The sequence below is a fragment of the Morus notabilis genome, unplaced genomic scaffold, assembly GCF_000414095.1.
Source record: "Morus notabilis unplaced genomic scaffold, ASM41409v2 Scaffold73, whole genome shotgun sequence".
NCBI lineage: Eukaryota > Viridiplantae > Streptophyta > Magnoliopsida > Rosales > Moraceae > Morus > Morus notabilis.
The window spans coordinates 1,178,435-1,196,182 of record NW_010358777.1 but is presented as its reverse complement, the minus strand read 5'-3'; the positions used below and the strand labels follow the sequence as shown (position 1 = coordinate 1,196,182).

At 34.9% G+C, this 17,748-nt stretch overlaps 2 protein-coding genes across 2 annotated transcripts; both read right to left on the bottom strand.

The window, feature by feature from the left end:
* Positions 1 to 4,513: 4,513 nt before the first annotated feature.
* Positions 4,514 to 6,115, bottom strand: LOC21409202. The gene is made up of 2 exons (XM_010093395.2): positions 5,693 to 6,115; positions 4,514 to 5,498 (listed from the first exon to the last, which is right to left on the bottom strand). The coding sequence occupies exons 1-2, from the start codon at positions 6,022 to 6,024 to the stop codon at positions 4,637 to 4,639; spliced, it is 1,194 nt and encodes a 397-aa protein (XP_010091697.1). The 5' UTR covers positions 6,025 to 6,115; the 3' UTR covers positions 4,514 to 4,636.
* A 5,835-nt stretch (positions 6,116 to 11,950) lies between these two features.
* On the bottom strand, positions 11,951 to 14,401 carry LOC21409201. The gene is made up of 2 exons (XM_010093394.2): positions 13,898 to 14,401; positions 11,951 to 13,188 (listed from the first exon to the last, which is right to left on the bottom strand). The coding sequence occupies exons 1-2, from the start codon at positions 14,215 to 14,217 to the stop codon at positions 12,303 to 12,305; spliced, it is 1,206 nt and encodes a 401-aa protein (XP_010091696.1). The 5' UTR covers positions 14,218 to 14,401; the 3' UTR covers positions 11,951 to 12,302.
* Between the last annotated feature and the right edge of the window lie 3,347 nt (positions 14,402 to 17,748).

Below are 17,748 nucleotides of genomic sequence, written 5' to 3'. Positions count from 1 at the left end.
TATTTCCGTAAAAGATGTTCAAAGTTAATTCATGGGTGATTTATCGAGTGAATTAATTGATAAATTAATTCTAGATAAATTGGTTGAATTATTGTTTTAAGAGTTGTTTAATATAGGAAGACTATTATATGACTGTTTTGATCATGCAATTTCTCTATTGGGTTGTTTGAATCAAAACTGAGGCTCTATGCAAGTTTCCCGTATTGAAAAACTAGGAAAAACAACTTTCGTCAGTGCAGACAGGTCGACCGGTTGGGTAGACCGGTCACAGGTCGACCGGTTAGTGAAGACAGGTTGACCGGTGAGTTATAACGTCTCTGTCACCGGTCGACCGGTTGTAACGTAAAATGCATGATGACATGGTAAAATCGACTCTGGATGCGATTAGAACTTTGGGAAACCTAATTGTTACGAAAGTATGACTTCCAAAACACTATAAATAGCCTATTAAGTCACATTACTCATTAGATCACTTGAGAGACTTTTTGGAGGCTATTGATAAAAGATTCCTGAGAGGAAAAATTGTTTAATTCTCAAGAACAATTTTTTCTTTGGCTCTCTTATGATTGGAAGGAGATCAAGAATACCTAGAGGAGATTAAACGACGTATGCCCACCCGCACACCGATTGTGGAAACGAGAATAGCAAAGAAGACCAGTTGGTTGAGGCTCTTCCGGTTGCTGTTTGGAACGCTTAGATCTGTCAGACGTGCAGTTTCCTGAAATCTCAAAAGGTATGTTTTAGATCTTTAGTATTTATGTTATATAGCATCATGAACATGTTCTTGTTTGGCTTTGACGTTGATTAAAATTTTTAAATTCCGCTGCGCACTCGATGCCATTAATTTTCCAACATTTCTTATATAAGTTATTTCATGGTGCAGACCATCTAAAGGGTAAGATGTAGCCACGGAAAATGTTGGAGCAGATGCGAGCGGTGCGTGATAGGAAAACGAGAGAAACGATCATTGAATGAAAGTGCTTAATGTTAAACAAAGTTGTTAATTTTTTTTTTTTATTGTTTTGGTGCTTTGGTTTATGGTGGTTTTAATTTGAAGAATACTTAAGATCTTTTTTTAAGTTTATTTTACAGTATGGATTTTAATAAATGAGTTGAACCTAAAGATTATTTTCCTTTGATGAGGTTTAAAATTTTTAAAGTTATAATATAAAAAAAATTTAGGATTTCTTCAAGTCATTCAAAGTAAAGTGTTTCAAGCTTAACTATTTTCCGCATTTTTTTTAAAGGTAAATGTTTGAAAGTTAAGATAACTGTGACAGCTCGTGAGGGATCGTTACATGGAATCTCGATGCCGATCACCTGCAAGCGTCGGTTAAAGTTTTGGTCCATTTTGTCTCCACACCGAATTCCAACGCCATCTGACCTCTGTTTAACCGGCACGTTGTACTATTATATTTTCCTCGCTGAGTGGAGCAAAAGCCACATGATTACTTACCCGATCGGTGTCAAAGGAGCTCCAATGTACTGCCTATGTCTATTTTGAGTTTGGGGCATTTTCCGGCGAACCGGATGTCATTTGGAGAAATCCACCCCGGATAAGTGTTCTTCACTTCGAGATCTTCGATTTGACACACATCCCGCTGACCCCTCACCTCGGTCAATGCCGGTCAATGGTGGGTTTGACCGGTCAACAGCTAGGCTTGGATGAAAAAAATCGTCATTTCATAATAGAATAAAAATTAAATGCCTCAGCGACTTACATATGTCACTTAATGTTCAAAATTTAACCGAGAGGGCGGAAAATGGGGACACGTGCTAATGGCGAATTAATCATGAGAAAAATTTGTTATTTTTTAAATTTAGGGGGTATTTTGTTACAAGGCTAATAGTTCAGAGGGGAAAAGTGTAATTTGTCCAATTAAAAATGGATGAGGCCTAATCAATGAGAAAACAAAGGAAAAAAAAATCATAAAATAACAATTTTCAAGTTAGGTTGCATAGGATAATTTGTCAATTAGCGTATTACATTACAAGTTTATTTCTAAGTCCGCGTAAAATCAACTGTTGACTTAGAAAAGTACGAATTTTATATGAATTTGAAAAATGCAAAGATTGTACCACGTTTTAGAGTTTTCTACTCTCTCTCTCTCCCCACACGAATCAAAGAAAAAAAGAGTGAACGACGACTGGAGTTTTGGGGCTGCCTCCGGACACGCCGTCGGGCTCCTGGCCATGAAACTTGGTCCTCTGGCTTTCCTAGTTGTGAGTTCCTCGTTGTTAGTGGCGTTGTACGGTATGGTGGCTCCATTTAGGTGTATCTAAATTGGTTTGGAGCTTAGAAGCCGAATTGATGGGCTTCATTTACAGGCGAGTTTGTTGTTTGGTAGCTGAGATCTCTTGGCCAGCTATCTCCCTCATGTTGAGAAATTCGGATTTGGGAGGAAGAAAAGAATAGAGAAAGCAGAAAGAGGGTTTGAGGCGTATAGGAATACTTTCCTTTAAGGTTTTATTTACCCTCACTTCTCAAAGTTTGCTAATGAGTTTTTAATGGCAAATTACCCCTAAGATATATACAACAAACCCTTGAACACAATATCCAGCAAAAAATATTGAGTTCCAGAACAATAATAAATATGTATTTTCTGAAGTCCATTAATTAAAGACAGGGATGCATCCATCCTCTTTAAGTGTTACAACCTTTCACATAAAGATACCTTTTCAATTTTAAAGGTTATCTTTTATATGTTGATGCACTTATATCAATAGTTATTTCTATTGTTAATAAGTGCTCAGATATGTGAGAAAACATATCACAAATGGATGCAATGGTTCAAGACCTTTTTAAATCACTAAAACACACGAAAACACGTTTTCCGTTAGTAATTTACGCTGCAACGGAAGACATTCACGCTGCAGGGCTCGAGCTACGCAAAACATACCCGAGAGGTCTGTTTTGTGCGTGCTGCAGCGCACGTTGCCGTGCACTACAGCGCTCAGGCTTCGCAAAACAGACCCGAGAGGTCTATTTTACGCAGGCTGCAGCACCCAAGAGGCGCACTGCAGCGCGTCCGTACGCTGCAGCGCGCGCTTGTGCGCACCTGTTCTTCCCGAATGTGTTTTAGGCCAACTTTGTGATATCGAAATTGAGAGATATATTACAATCTCTCTAACACCTCAATGGCCCATTGGCCGGTTGCCCTTTACCGGAGGCTTCTAACGGTTGTGGTCGGAGGTTTATTCTATTTTTTTATGTAATTTTTGTGTTTGTAATAAGGGCGATGTTCTTCCCACCCGATCCTCATTTCTTTTGCTATTTGTTGTTAGTTTTTGGTGATCGGCTTAAGGTCGTTTGTATGTCTCCTGATAGGATTGTCTTGGTCCGGCTAGCACTTTTTCTATGCCATGTAGATGTCCCCTCTTTGTGGAGTCTGGCCATTTGTCCCTCCAGTGCTCGAAAGCCTATCTCGATGGGAGGGGTTTCTTTAATTCGAGCTTTATGTGCGCTCGTTGTTAGTGTACCGATGTGTTCTCCCATTTTTAAGCCTCAGGCATGCGCTCATCCTTCTAATGGGTCATTAGCACTTTATCGAGATGACTTTTATAATCAATTTTTAATTAAATGCAACTTCCCTTTCAAAAAAATGCGAAGATTTAATTTCAAGAACATCCAAAATAAGAGTTACTTTTTTTTTTATGAAGTTTAAATCGTATATATCCCATATTTATTGAAAGTTCCCTACTCCTTTGTCCCAGGAAAAGAAAAAAGTTCCCTACATCTTTGACCTTTTGTTTTTATTTTTTTTTTTAAATTTTGACGAACGATGATCAATACGAAAATTTGGAGTATTCAATAAACATATAAAGAAAATCAATTCAATATTTGACTTTTCTAAGGTTTGGACGTTATCAATAAGAGTTCCTTGCAATCTTAAAAACGGAAGCAAAAGAATTTTGAAAAATAAAAAAGCATTTTCATTAAGAAATTGGAACGACTAATACAAATTGCTAAACTGAATAAGCGAATTTGTCCAAACTCTACTTTTATTCACGAATTTGTAAGAAAGATGGAAACTGTTCAGTTATTACACAACCATATTGAGAGGGAGAGAGAGACAGAAAACAATTAACCAAATCAATGGTTGAATGAAGCAAATATGTATTCACTGGAAGTTCTATAAGAAAGTTTCAAAATTACAGAAAACCAGAAATTAGAGTAAACAATACAAACAAAAAAGTTCTAAAAACGAAGAAGATCCAGCATATTTGTACATCTTTTTCTCAGATTCATTCACACATTTAATTAGTAATAGGATTCTATTTAGAAGAGGATGTTCATTTGGTCATTCCATAAGGCAGGCCATTCATATCCTGTGCAACTAAGAATTTGACAACAAAATGATGCCTAAAAAAGAACCAAGTCTTGCTAGTCAAGGGAAAATGAGAAAATATCCTTTTATATTGTATGGGTCTTAATTTTTACCTTAATACTTTTTTAATCAAATACTATACTAGTTAAAATGATATTAATAAAGAGTAAAAAATAAAAATTTAGACTTATTCACTTCTAAGGATAAATTCAGTAATTTTCTCGGCTATATAGTCAAATATAGGCACACATGACACAAGTGAATATACCAGCCTTTGATCAAAACAGCATAAAAGAGCAACAAATTTCTCATTCCCATTTGCTTCTAATCTGGTGAGTATGCCTAAATTCATAAGTCAAAACCAAGCTTCCATCCAATCTTCTAAGTACAAACCTCTCAACCAACACAAAGCAACCAAATCTTCTCCATTCATTACTCATCTCTCCATCAATCTCCTCCACTTTCTTCACTCTCACTTTCCTATCATTCCCTCTAACCCACCCAACATTTTTCTCTTCCCATTCCATTTTCCCCACAATTGCCAAACTCAAGCCCACACAATTGCCAAAACTCCTATACCAAACCACCTCATTAGCCTCATCTCTCTCAACATGTCCCACTTCCTTCCCACCAACCATTACTACTTCTCTTTCAACCTCAACATCAACATCAATTATGGAACCATTTGCTTCACTAGAATCTCTTTCACATAAGTAAATTTTTTCCCATCTCTGCTCAAGAGTCATTTTGTAGTACATTGATTTGCTCATTTGCTCCTTTGGTGTGCCCTCTTTGATGAACATGAAGGGACAGTACCATTTTCCCACAACCACAGGGCTACTAGAGTTTGTGGAGGCTAATGGGAAGTTGAATTCAGGAAGGCGGGACCGGAGAGTTGTGTCTAGGCCCGACGCTTCGTCCAAATGGAAATCTTTTGGAGTTGAAGTGTATGCTTCCCACCCTTTCCTTGCAAGGAATTTTGGTGGGAACCCGTCTGCAGCTAGTGATTTGGCAACGAAACCGCCGATTTGATTGAATCTTCCTTCACGGCGGATTTCGAATTGTTGGTATATGTTCTGGGGATGCAAAGGTTGTGGCTCTACCTCGCGGACAAATTTGCAGAAGCAGCATGTTTCCATGTCATCTAGCGTTGAATTTGTGTATGCTTCTCTATAAGGCAAATGGGAAAAATTTTAGTATATGATTAGTCAGATTCACTAATGCATGTATCTAAGTAATCTTCCTCAAGCCAAAAATTTCCTAGATTGGTCACAGAACAGAGGAATATTTGATGGTCAAAAACTATAAATTACTAACATGAAGTAATAACTAAACTCAGCACTTTAGACTAAAAATATGCATACCCTTTATGGCTGCCGTGTGGCTGTATCAAATAGTACCGATTCGAAGACAGTGGCTGGTTAAGAACGGGGATGAAGGCGGCATAGAAATGCGAAACGTGTTGAGTGCTGTTTTGTCCGGTGCCGGTCGAATAGGAGTAACGAAGCTTCAAGTCCTTGTTCTGGGGAAAAGGCAAGTGTTTTAGTTCGTGACCCTTAAACAATCCGAAAAAATGTCTTGGCTCGGCTGCTTCGTCCTGAATCACCAATATTCCGGTATTCGGACCCTCAGGTGGAGGCAAGGAGAGAGCCGAGGGATACTTCTTGTACATTGAAAGAGGCCGTGTCACGTACATTTTTCTCTCTTATAATACTTTATTGTTTCGATAATATCTCCAAATAATTTTGCTTGTTCTTCTTTTTCTTCTTTGTTGTTGTTTCCTTAACTTTGTTATTGTGAGTTGAGGATAGTAAAGTTTACGTTGTTAGGAGTATTTATAAGAGGAAAAAAAAAAAGGATGCTGAATTAACTAAGGCAACTTGGTCAAAGCTACAGAATTCTTCAATGATAATTTGTCAAAACTTTTGAATCTCTTATTATGATTAGCAATGTGGTGGAACTTAGAGGGAAAGATAAGTACAAATTTGACTATTTGAAACATGTATATTTATGCCACGTGTTTATAATAACTTAATAAGAAGTTGAGAATGAGATGTAAAAGATCTTCTTTTTGACCCGTAATCCTTCTTGTTTTGTGAAGGTAAGGGTTTGACGTTTCCAACCGTGTGAAGAATTCTTGATTTGTCAAAAAGAACAAAAAATGTTAAGAGCGAGTCTAATTTTTAAACTTGGGAAGGTTTTTATTTTTACTTTTCTCTTGTTGAACACTTCAAGGTTTTCATTGGTTACAGAAAGAAATTATAAAGTTGTTGGAGCTAACAAAATCTTATGCTTGGAATTTTAAGCAACGAAACAGGGCAATTTATAGGGAGACGGTAATTTGTCATGATCTCTTACTACAAAATTGCTCTGCCTGGAACTGGAAGGCATAATACAGCAAAGGGCAAAAAAGTAAAAAAAAAAAAAATCATAGCAAACACAGCAAGCTATCTTTTGAATTTGTAATAATCAATCCAACGCAGTAACAAAATTTTCAGCAAATAGGGAAAAGATTGAACAAATTCTTTTTACAACAAGATATATACAAAGGAGTGCACAACTTGCTTGCAGACTTACATTATACAAAAACTTTACTCTGGAGCAAATACGGACACAACAACAATGATGACGATGATGACAAAAACAAAAAACAAAACAAAACAAAAGAGAGAGATACATGAATAGAAGAAAAGAGCACTCCTAGACACGCCTATTGTGATAAATTCCTGTCGTTCGTATGAGGTGAGTCTCACGTGAATTTATCTAGTGAGACTCACTTTATATAAATAGTGGAGATTTATCTACGCAAGGATGAATCCCATATTTCAGAGGGAAAAATAAAAATAAAAATTTGTGTTGTACCATAAAAGAAGTAATACCTCGTCATCCCATTTGGTCCTAATCTGATGAGTGTGCCAGAAATCATGTGTAAGGACCAAGCACCCATCCATTCTCTTCAAATTACCAAAACTCTTAAACCACAAAAACCCATCACCCAAATCTCTCTCATCAACCAAACCTTAAACCCCTCCAACCACAACCACTTCACTCCTCAAAACAACATCAACATCCACGAAACCATTTTCACACTTTTCAACATTGTCACATGCAAATACTTGTTCCTAGTTTTGCTCTAGTGTCATCTCATAAAACACTGACCTCCTCTTCTCATCTTTCATTGTTTTGGGAGTTCCTTCCATGACAAACATGAAGAGGCAATACCATTTCCCCTCAACCACAACCTTGGATTTCTCACGAGAAAATTACAGATTCTACTTCTTTAAATACCTAACTTACTAAAATTATCTCTTTTAAAATACTTTACTCATTGACTAGTTCTAGTTAAAAAATAAAAATATATGGGCTAATGTTAAGAATATAAATAAAAAGGAACCCCATTTAAAGGGGTATTTTTAAAAATTACCCATTTCTCATACAAGCAAATATCAAGAAGATGGCTTCACAATTTTGTGTCTAGGTCTTGTGCATTGCCAAGCTCGAACTCGGGGCCATTGGAACATGGGAGTTTTCTATTGAGAATGGTGTCTTAAAAGCATGAGATGCAATATGATTTTTATCATTTATTTAATAAAAGAGTTTATTCATTATTTTATGTGCATATATTATTGAATATTTTATGAATATCATTGAAAAATCCTTGATTATTTATGTGACCTTAAATATTGTATATAAGTGTCATATGCGACATGATAATATTTAAGGATAATAATCAAAACAATATTCGTAATAAATTTAATTAAAGTTCAGAATCTTTAATTAAAACATTATTAATACATGTCATTTCCATTTAGAATAGAATGGTATTATCCACAAGGTTAATATGACAAAATATGGAATGAGTGTATTACACATGATGAGATTGTGTGGAACTGGGACACAGATACAATGTGAATTTCTTATAATTTTTGTTAAGTATAAAAATCTAATTGAGTATACCGATGGTCATATATAAAACTATCTTAATCCTGAGTTATTAGCAGATTCTTATTTATGGATTTGTGTCTTTTAAGTTACTCGGTACGGATTCTGAGATGTTGAAACATATTTCTTGTATTTTGGAGACATGATGAAGTGAGTAGCCGAGATGTTATTATACAAGATGGAATCCATTCCTTCTTGAGAAAGAAGTAGATAAATAATTCTCTTGAAGATTGATTCGGTACTTAGACTAGTAGAAGCTGTGTTTGATGAATCACTGTCCATTAGGGAATCAATGATACTCAATGATAAAGATGTAATTAGAGAGGTCAACGGATTTCACCTAACTCTAATTATGAATTATTTGTGGATGATTGATGTATATGTAATGATTATATCAAATGGACACTTCACAGTTTAAAAGTAAATTATAGTGGAGTAACTTTTAGAATTAATTAAAGAGTTTTAACTAATTATTAATTTTATTAGAGCTCAGAATTATAGGTCCACGAGTCTTCGTGTCGTCCTTGTAATCCTACAAGACATTAAGGGCAAAATGACAATTTTAGAATTATGAAATTCTAAATAGAACACTCAAGAATAATTAATTGAGAATTAATTGTAAATTAAATAATGTGATTATTTAAATTTGAATTTTAGAACACACATGTGGAGGAGTCCACATGGTGTACATGCTCAACACAGTTCTGGGATTCAGTTGCTTACTCTCTAAGTTATTCAATTGACTTATTTGATAAGTTGTCCAATTGCAATTAAAATTAAATTAAGTTTGATTTCAATTGGAATTTAAATTTGAGTCAAAATTAGACTGCAGGATAAAAGATATTTTTTCTCCTTCCATATCTGCTATTTGCGCCAACCACAGGGGGAGAATATCCCTGTGGTGGCCGGCCCCAATGGATAAGAGAGAGAGAGGGAATTTTATTTCTAAAATCAATTAGAAGTATGAGATAATTATTAAGCTTTATCTTGCAGATAAAGATGAGACTTCTTTTGGGAGTCTCACTACTTCTCTATAAATAGAAGATTGCAGAAAATTGAAAAACACAATTTTTACTCTCCCTAGCATAGTGTGGCTGAATTTTATAGAGTGAGGAAAAGAAAAATTTTCTCTCAAATTCACATCATGTATGTATTGGTGTTCGTGAAATACTTGAGTGTTTATTTGTTAATATCGTTTTATTTCAAGTGTGTTCACACACATGTCTTCGTAGATTCAAAGAATTAATAAGGAGGATTTGGGTATTCTAAACAAGCTTAGAGCGAGAAATATTCATAGTCAAAAAACTCAAGTTATCGACATAATCATTCGCTATGTAAATAAATAAATTTATTTATTTATTCTTTAAAGTATCTCAAAAATTTGTTAAAATTTTTATTATACACAATCTGTTAGATATACACTTTCGCATAAAAAATCGTTTTCAAAACTAACATTTTCATCACTTTGTTATCCCCAAGAATCCCAGAGCAAATCCATCAGGGGTTACGGTATTTGGCCTAACTCACTACCCAAGGCTCGATTTTCCTCGCGTGAAGAGAAATCTCCACTTGTTGATACATGTCCTTGAAGTCCAAAGACTTTGCTAACATTGATATTCATGTGACTTCGACCATGGGTTCCTGAATCCTAACAATTTGTCATTGTATTTTTTTCTTTTCTTGGGCGATGACTTTTAATTGTGCTCCTTTTTGTTTTAATCGATCTTTTGTTGAAGAAGAAAGAAAAGAGAGGCAGCAGGTGATTGTTTGGTGTCAGAAAAGTAAAGCTTATCAAAAGAGAGATAATGGACGACGGAGTGGAGCAGAAACAAGGTTTTTATTAGAATTTAAAAAAAAAATACTTAGAGGCACTATCAGTATTAAACACTATTAATAATAAAAAGTGAATCTATTGATAGATCTCATACATTAATTTTTTATATGAGTACTATCAGTGTCTTATAACATTATTTAAAATATTTTTTTATTTATATCTTAGAACCATTATTATCCGTCTCTATTAATATACTACACGTGGATTGTGGAACGTACGAGTGGATAACTAATACGAAATAAATCTCGGGTAGAACAACTAACATTGCTCTTAATTCTACTATAATGCCCGCAAGTGCTCCGGTAGATTATGTACCTGCAGTTTGATATCCAATAAAACAGTAATTAAACTCTTTTTTTTTACTTGGCCTACAGGTAGTGCTAAAAAGGGTGGCTACGTGAGAAATTTCCAATAGATTGATACGAAATAAATCTGATCAAATAAATTTCTAATACTCTATTTATATGATTAAATCTGAGTTATTCATCAAATGAGTGATAGCATATAATTAGTTTTGCCTTGTCATACAACGACAATAGCCGAAATTAAACATGCGTATATACAGCTCCATCGGGTTTCATCAAATGTTTGGTGTGTCCCTTGTGTGTGTGTGTGTGTGTCTTTGTATTATGCTCTGTTTCTTTGTGTGATGTGTCGCTTGTTGTTTTTTAGTTGAGGACGTTTTTTGTGTTGAAATTGCTTCAATGGTTATTACTTTGTCGTTTTCTGAAATCACGTCGTTCTCATGTTCCTGTCTTTTCCAGCTTTGTCGTTTAATTAATTATTGTTTTCCTGCTAACATTAAACGTCAATGTCGTTCTTATGTTCCTGTTTTCCAGCTTTGTCGTTTATTTATTTTTTATTTAGCCAAAAAAAAAAAGTGTGTTCTTTTTCACGTCAATCTCGTTTTTTAGTTTATCGTCGTTCTCCTTGATTCCCTTTGAAGAATCTTTGTATTCTTTGTGTCGTTGTCTTTTTCCAAAATCTTGATGAGGTTATTGTCGTTCCTTTTTTTTTTTAGGGAATATTGTCGTTCCTTGTTATTGACAGTTATTAGCGTCATTGTAGTTTTATTTCTTGATGTCGTTTTAAAATGTTGTCGAATTCCAACTTACGCTTATTATTTTTCTTTTTTCATCTCGTTGAAAAATATTGGAGTCGGTGTTATCGCTAACTATAATCTATTGACTTGTCGAAGCTCGATCCCTCTTGGTTCTTCACCTAAAGAGAAGATTTAGCTATCTTACCTACGACTCCTATACCTAATGCTCACCAAATATCCACTAAAGTTGTTTTACTCTCGCGTTCAATGAATGATTATGTGTCAATCTTTCGAGTGTTATTAAAAACGTGGAAGAATCTTTAGAGACAAAGGAGGCCTTTGTAAAATAATTGAATTGGAAAGTTTTATAAGTAAAATAATTTTTTAAAAATTTTTATTTGCAAACAGAAACGATTACTTTTTATAAAGAACGATCGAGTGGTCATTTTTTATAAAAAATAAAGGTCATTTTGTCAATTTCATTTTATTGGATAGTCATTCTAATAGATTTCTCGAAACAAAAACAACTTCACAAATATACGGCCTGTTCTTTTTACAACTCAAACTTTTTTACTACATTATTTTTTCTAATAAAAATTCAAATTCAACTTTTTTTTACAGTATTTTCTCTTACATAAATTCACTTTACATGTCAAGTTCTCAACTTAACTTACAAAAATAACATGTCCATAGTTCTGAGAAGAACATTGATCTTTTCTTTTAATAATCAATCAATAAATTTACTCTCACACCTATGTTACCAACGGAACAAAAAGATTCAAAAGATGCCCCTTAATAAGATTCAAACGACGGTAAATACTCCCAAGTTCTCTAGTTTTTACTATAAAATTGCTCTGCCTGAAAAGCCATAATACATCAAAGAGCAAAACGCAAAATGCAGAGCCAAACCAATCAAGCCATCTTCTGAATCTCTGATATTAATAATTCTCAAGTACAGCATTACAAAAAATTTTCATCATCTAGGAAAAAATAATGAACAAATTCTTATTACAACCAGATATAGACTACATTACACATACTTTTCTCGAAATAAAAATAAAAAATAAAATGTTTAAATACAAAAGATGTGTACAAATACTCACCCCAAAAAATGAATCCATGTCTTTGGTGTACAGTAAAAGAAGCAAACAACATCTCATTCCCATTTGGTCCTTATCTGATGAGTGTGCCTGAACTTGTGTGTTAGAGCCAAGCTCCCATCCATTCTCTTGAAAACAAACCTCTCAACCAAAACATAACACCCAAATCTCTTCCAATCACCCAACCCTCCCTTATATTCTTCTCTCTTCTCCACTTCCTTTTCTTTCCCAACAACATATCCAACTCTTTCCTGCTCCCACTTCATCCTCTCAACCAAAGCTAAGCTCAACCCGATACTTGTCTCCGATCCCACATTATTGACACTCCTAAACCACAACACTCCATCACCCAAATCTCTCTCATCAACCACAGCTTCTAACCCTCCAACCACAACCACTTCACTCTTCATAACAGCATCCACAGCCACAGAATTCCCTCCACTGGTGGTGTTGTTATCACACGCAAATATTTGTTCCCAGTTCTGCTCTAGAGTGATTTCATAGAACATTGACATCCTCATCTGATCTTTAAGTGTTTTTGGTGTTCCTTCTTTGACAAACATGAAAGGGGTATACCATTTCCCCACTACCACGGGCATGGATTTCTCACATGATAGTGCAAAGTTGAAGTCCGGAAGGCGAGTTCTGAGTCCTGCACTTAGGCCTTGCGCATCTCCAAGGTCGAACTCGGGGCCCTGATCTGAACGAATAAGGAGTTTCCATCCTTCTCTCCTTCCCAAGAATCCCGGAGCAAACCCGTCCGGGGCAATGGATTTGGCCTCGAAATCGCTACCCCACGGGGAGATTTGCCTTCCATGAAGAGAGATCTCCATTTGTTGGTATATGTTGCGGGGATCAAAAGATTGGGGTTGTGTTTCTGGAGCATAAGTGTAAAAGCAGCAGGTTTCCAATTCCTCCTCTGTGGAGCATGCAAATGCTTCTCTGCAATAGCAGACAAATGCGAGTTCACCGTTTGTTTCAAAAGCCAAAGCAAAGGAAATTCAAACAAAAGCTAAAACCTGACAAATTAAACAGCGTAATCATAGAGATTTAACTCCAAAACCATCGAAACTTCAACCGGTATTAGTTTACCAATTCTCTCAAAATCTTAAGTCATCATGATGAGGACCTTAAATTGTATTTACTAAATAACAAAAACCGTGATTGTGAACAAATATTAAAAAATGAACTTAACTCTTAAACGCCTCCTACTTTAGAAATATGACTAATGTCAGCGATTGTAACTGTTGAGTTGTGTGGAGCCTAATTATACTATAATTTTTGCTCCGCGTCGACCTAATACAACATTAGTCCAGTCATTTTCTACACAGAAAAACAAAGTGAAAATCCTTAGCAAAAAAGTGAACGTAGTTTGAACCACTATAAATCCTATTTGTGCCCTATCAATTTATGTTCCTAATCCTCTCAAACAGTAGAAATTAAGACTTCTAATCCCAAACAGAAACGGGTTTTTTTCCCCAGTAGAACAAGTTTTCATGTAAAACTATCCAGGCCCATCTAACAAGTTCTCCATTCTCAATCCGTCAACAAATTGTTATCTAAAATTGTACAAAAATAGATTTCGTCACACCAATCACTAGAATGTGGCAATAATTACGCCAAAAAAAAACAAGAAGAAGAAGATGATTACCCTCTATCCTTGCCCAATGGATGGACTGCATAGTATGTATTGGAAGACAAGGGAAGACCCAGAACGGGAACGAACCAGACACTGTGGAAATGGAGATCTCTGTCTCGAGACACGCCCTGAGAGTAGTAAATCTCGGCGTTCTTGTTCTGGGGAATCGGGAGGCTCCTGATCCTGTCGCTCTTCGCTAAGCCGAAGCAGCACTTGGGCTCGGCTCCCTCGTCTTGGACCACGAGAATTCCGGAGCTCGGGCCCTCCGGTGGAGGCTCCGACAGAGCAGAAGGACACTTTTTGTACATTGAAAGTGGCCTTGTGACGTACATTTTTAAGGTTTTTTTTTTTCCCCCCCCTGGTGTTCTGGTTTTGTATGTCTACTTTTTCTCGTTAAAGCAGACTTAATGGTGAAGGCTGCAGAGACTTGAAATGGTATAGAAATCTGGGTTGGTATTGGTTGAATAGATTTTACAGTTTATAAGGCTCGCCTTAACGCTATTCGCCAAATAAAAAAATAAAAAGACTAGTGAGTGGATAGTCAAAAAAATACTAGTCGGTGATCAACGCGTTTGAGTCTTGAGAACTAGCTGCCGAATTTGTCTAAAGATGACGTATTTTCTAATAAACCGTGTGCGAGATAGAGTGAGGCCCACTAACGGCCCGTTTACCATTGCTTTGGACTTGGAGACCGCTTTTAATTTTTTTTAACGAAGTTACAGCTTATCGTGTTTAGTAAATTCAGCTTTTCCAGTTTTTAAAAATTGTTGTCAATCAGCCGAATTTAAAAAGTATGTCAGCGTTCCTCCAACTATTTTAAAAATATTGAGAAAATTAAACTCATTTCTTGAATATATTGTGTTAAGATGTTTATCCTTTATTTTTAATTAATTATCTTGATTAATATAGTTTCTTTTTTAAAAGGTATTAATTAAGAGTAAAATTTAAAACTCGTGCATTCTAAGAGGTATTTATCTCTATTTTTTTAATGTTTTCAACTAAAATAACAAATGATTTAATTTTTTTTATTATTATTTTTCTCCACTCCAACCATTAGCTAAAATAGGGGTGGCAATTCGTGTTGACCCCCTCAGTTGACACGAATAGGTTTGACACGAACACGACCCGTTTATTAATCATGTCAAAATACAAAACCTAAACACGACATGTATATTGGCGGGTTGACACGACACGACACGAATAACACGTTTATTAAATAGGTCATAAACGTGTCGTGTCAACCCGTTGATTACCTGTCAACCCGTTTATAAAATGGGTGATAAATTGGTAATGTTAACCTCTTTCTGAACCTGTTTATAAAATAAGTGATAAATGGGTTGTGTTAACCTATTTCTGACCTATTGTTGAACTTGTTTATAAAATGGGTAATAAACGGGTTGTGTATTCGTGTTACCCAAATATGACACGTTTAATAAACGAGTTATGGCGGGTCAATTACGAGTTGACTGGTCAACCTGAAAATAACACATTATTTAATCGTGTTTCACGAGTTTGACCTGATTTTGACCCGTACTTATTTATGATAAATTCAAACCCGTTAATTTCGTGCGGGTTTCGAGTCGTGGAGTCGTGTTGCTACCCGGATTGTCAGCCTTAAGCTAAAATCTAAATAGTTAGCCATTTGCCTAAGACTTCCTAGTCTAGTGGTATTGGGGTGTTTAGGTGGAGTGAGATTTAGGTAGGGGGTTGCGAGTTCAATCTTGTATCAAAAATAATGGTTAGCCATTTTGAAAAATGCCTTTCACACTAACTAGCCTCGTTCATTTCACCGATTCGAGTTTTCAATCCAATTTTGTTACGGTTAAAAGCTTCCATAAAAAGTTACATCTAACTTTTTCTACTATAGTTAAAAACTCTCATATAAAGTCACATCTCAGCTCGAATTGAAAACTTAAATCAGCGAACTGAATGAGGTAATTTATGTAGCTAGCAAGAAGAGGCTATCCATTTAGTTGTTTATATTGTTTTATAATTTCAACCGTAATAAATGTAAATAGTCTTTTTTAAACTCAATAAAGTTATTTATATTTTATATTAAATCAATATTAAAATATAATTAGAGTGTATCACTCAAAAATTACTAGCTAAATAATTTTTTAGTTATTTTAGCAAAAATTTATTTAAAATTTAGATAGTCTCCTTAGAGATGCTCTAGGCCCTTTAGATAAGAGACGAATTTTCTTTTCTTTTCTTTTCTTTTTAGAAAATGGTTAAACTTGCCCTTAAATACATAATTCTTTTGATTAATATCTTTTGATTAGTATTGTTATTTAACTGAAAATAATATTAACTAAAAATAAAAGATAAAAATTCATATCTATTTTGTCTTCTTTCACCAATTTTTTCCTTATTAGCATTCTGCTTATGAGTTGTCAAAAAGAGAAGAGAAAAAGTTTATTCAAAAAAACAAAAAAGAGAGGAGAGAAAAAGAACAAAAGGGAATTCCAGGTCATGGTGTACAATTGGGTAGGAAAGTAATAATTTTTTAGTTGTTATTCCCTAGCTACTTCATTGCTGTAAAGATTTCATATGCTTCCGCCAAGTATTCAATTGATACAAGCTAAAAAAAGTTGTCTCATAAGCGTCGATCTGTTCTTTACTACTTTATATTACATTATATCATATCATATTATTATATTGGATTAGATATTATATAATATGTAACACTAATGATACTAGTGATCTGGTAGGGGTTGCGCGGCTTTTCTTTACCAATTACCAAAAGATATTAAATAGTCGCCATGCGAGGAGTTTTTGCCAAAAGGTGTTGAATTGGAAAGAATGTAGTATTGTTGAAGAATGTTGCAAACTATTGACAATAATAACCATTTTGTTTTGAGCATGATGAGGTTTTTTTTCTTATCAAATAATGGATTAGTTATGTAATTAATTGTGTCATCAGGTGTAAGTAAGTACAAAAAGCTACTGTTGTTTAACATCATGATCATGTAATAACACAACTTTATGGCAAATTTCCTAAAACATAAAAACAAAAACTTAAGGCCCCGTCTTGAATACAATTTTCTTTTGCCCATTTCACCTTTTGTTTTGAGAACAAGGGTCCTTATGCGCCAAACCCCTCGACAATTCCATATAAGATTTAAATAATAATAATAATGAAAGAAACCAAAAAACCATCTAATTCGTGCATTTTGGGTATAGTGGCGTTGAGGGTTTCGGTGGAGTGTGGTTTTTAGGAGAAAGTTGTGGGTTTAATCATGTAAGAGCTATAAGTTCGAATCACTCAAAAATGATAGAGGGCTTGTCCGACCTGACCCACGCGAAAGGAATGTCAGCCCAACTATAACATGAAATATACTCAAACATATATAATTCATGTGTACTGTTTATTTTAAAATCTATTCATATTGCATGTAAGATTCTTACTTATCTGTTTTAAGGGGTGGAATCCTCGATTCGCCACACTGTTTGTTCTCTTTCTTGCTTATTTCTGAGAATAAACACCCACTAAGAGTGTAAGATTAACTATCACTTGCTATTCTATTTTAGCAAGCTTATAAGAAAATCTGATTTCTCTACTTATGGCTTTCTTTCTCTTTCCTACCATAGAGGATTGAAAACCTTGTTTCAAACTTAGATTAGGTTTATTGAATCCTCATAACCTTATTTTTCCATTAAACAAGGTCTAAACTCAAAATACTTTCTTGAGACTATACTTCGAGTTCCTTAATGAACTCTTCTGTTTAACACCGAAACTATTTTATTAGATTTGCAGTGTTTTCTAAAAAAAACTAGTTTAAAGCTTTTATTTAGAACTAAAATTAAGTTTTAACTTCAAATTCTCAAACTAAAATCCGGCAGAGTTTTGCCTGATTTTTTCT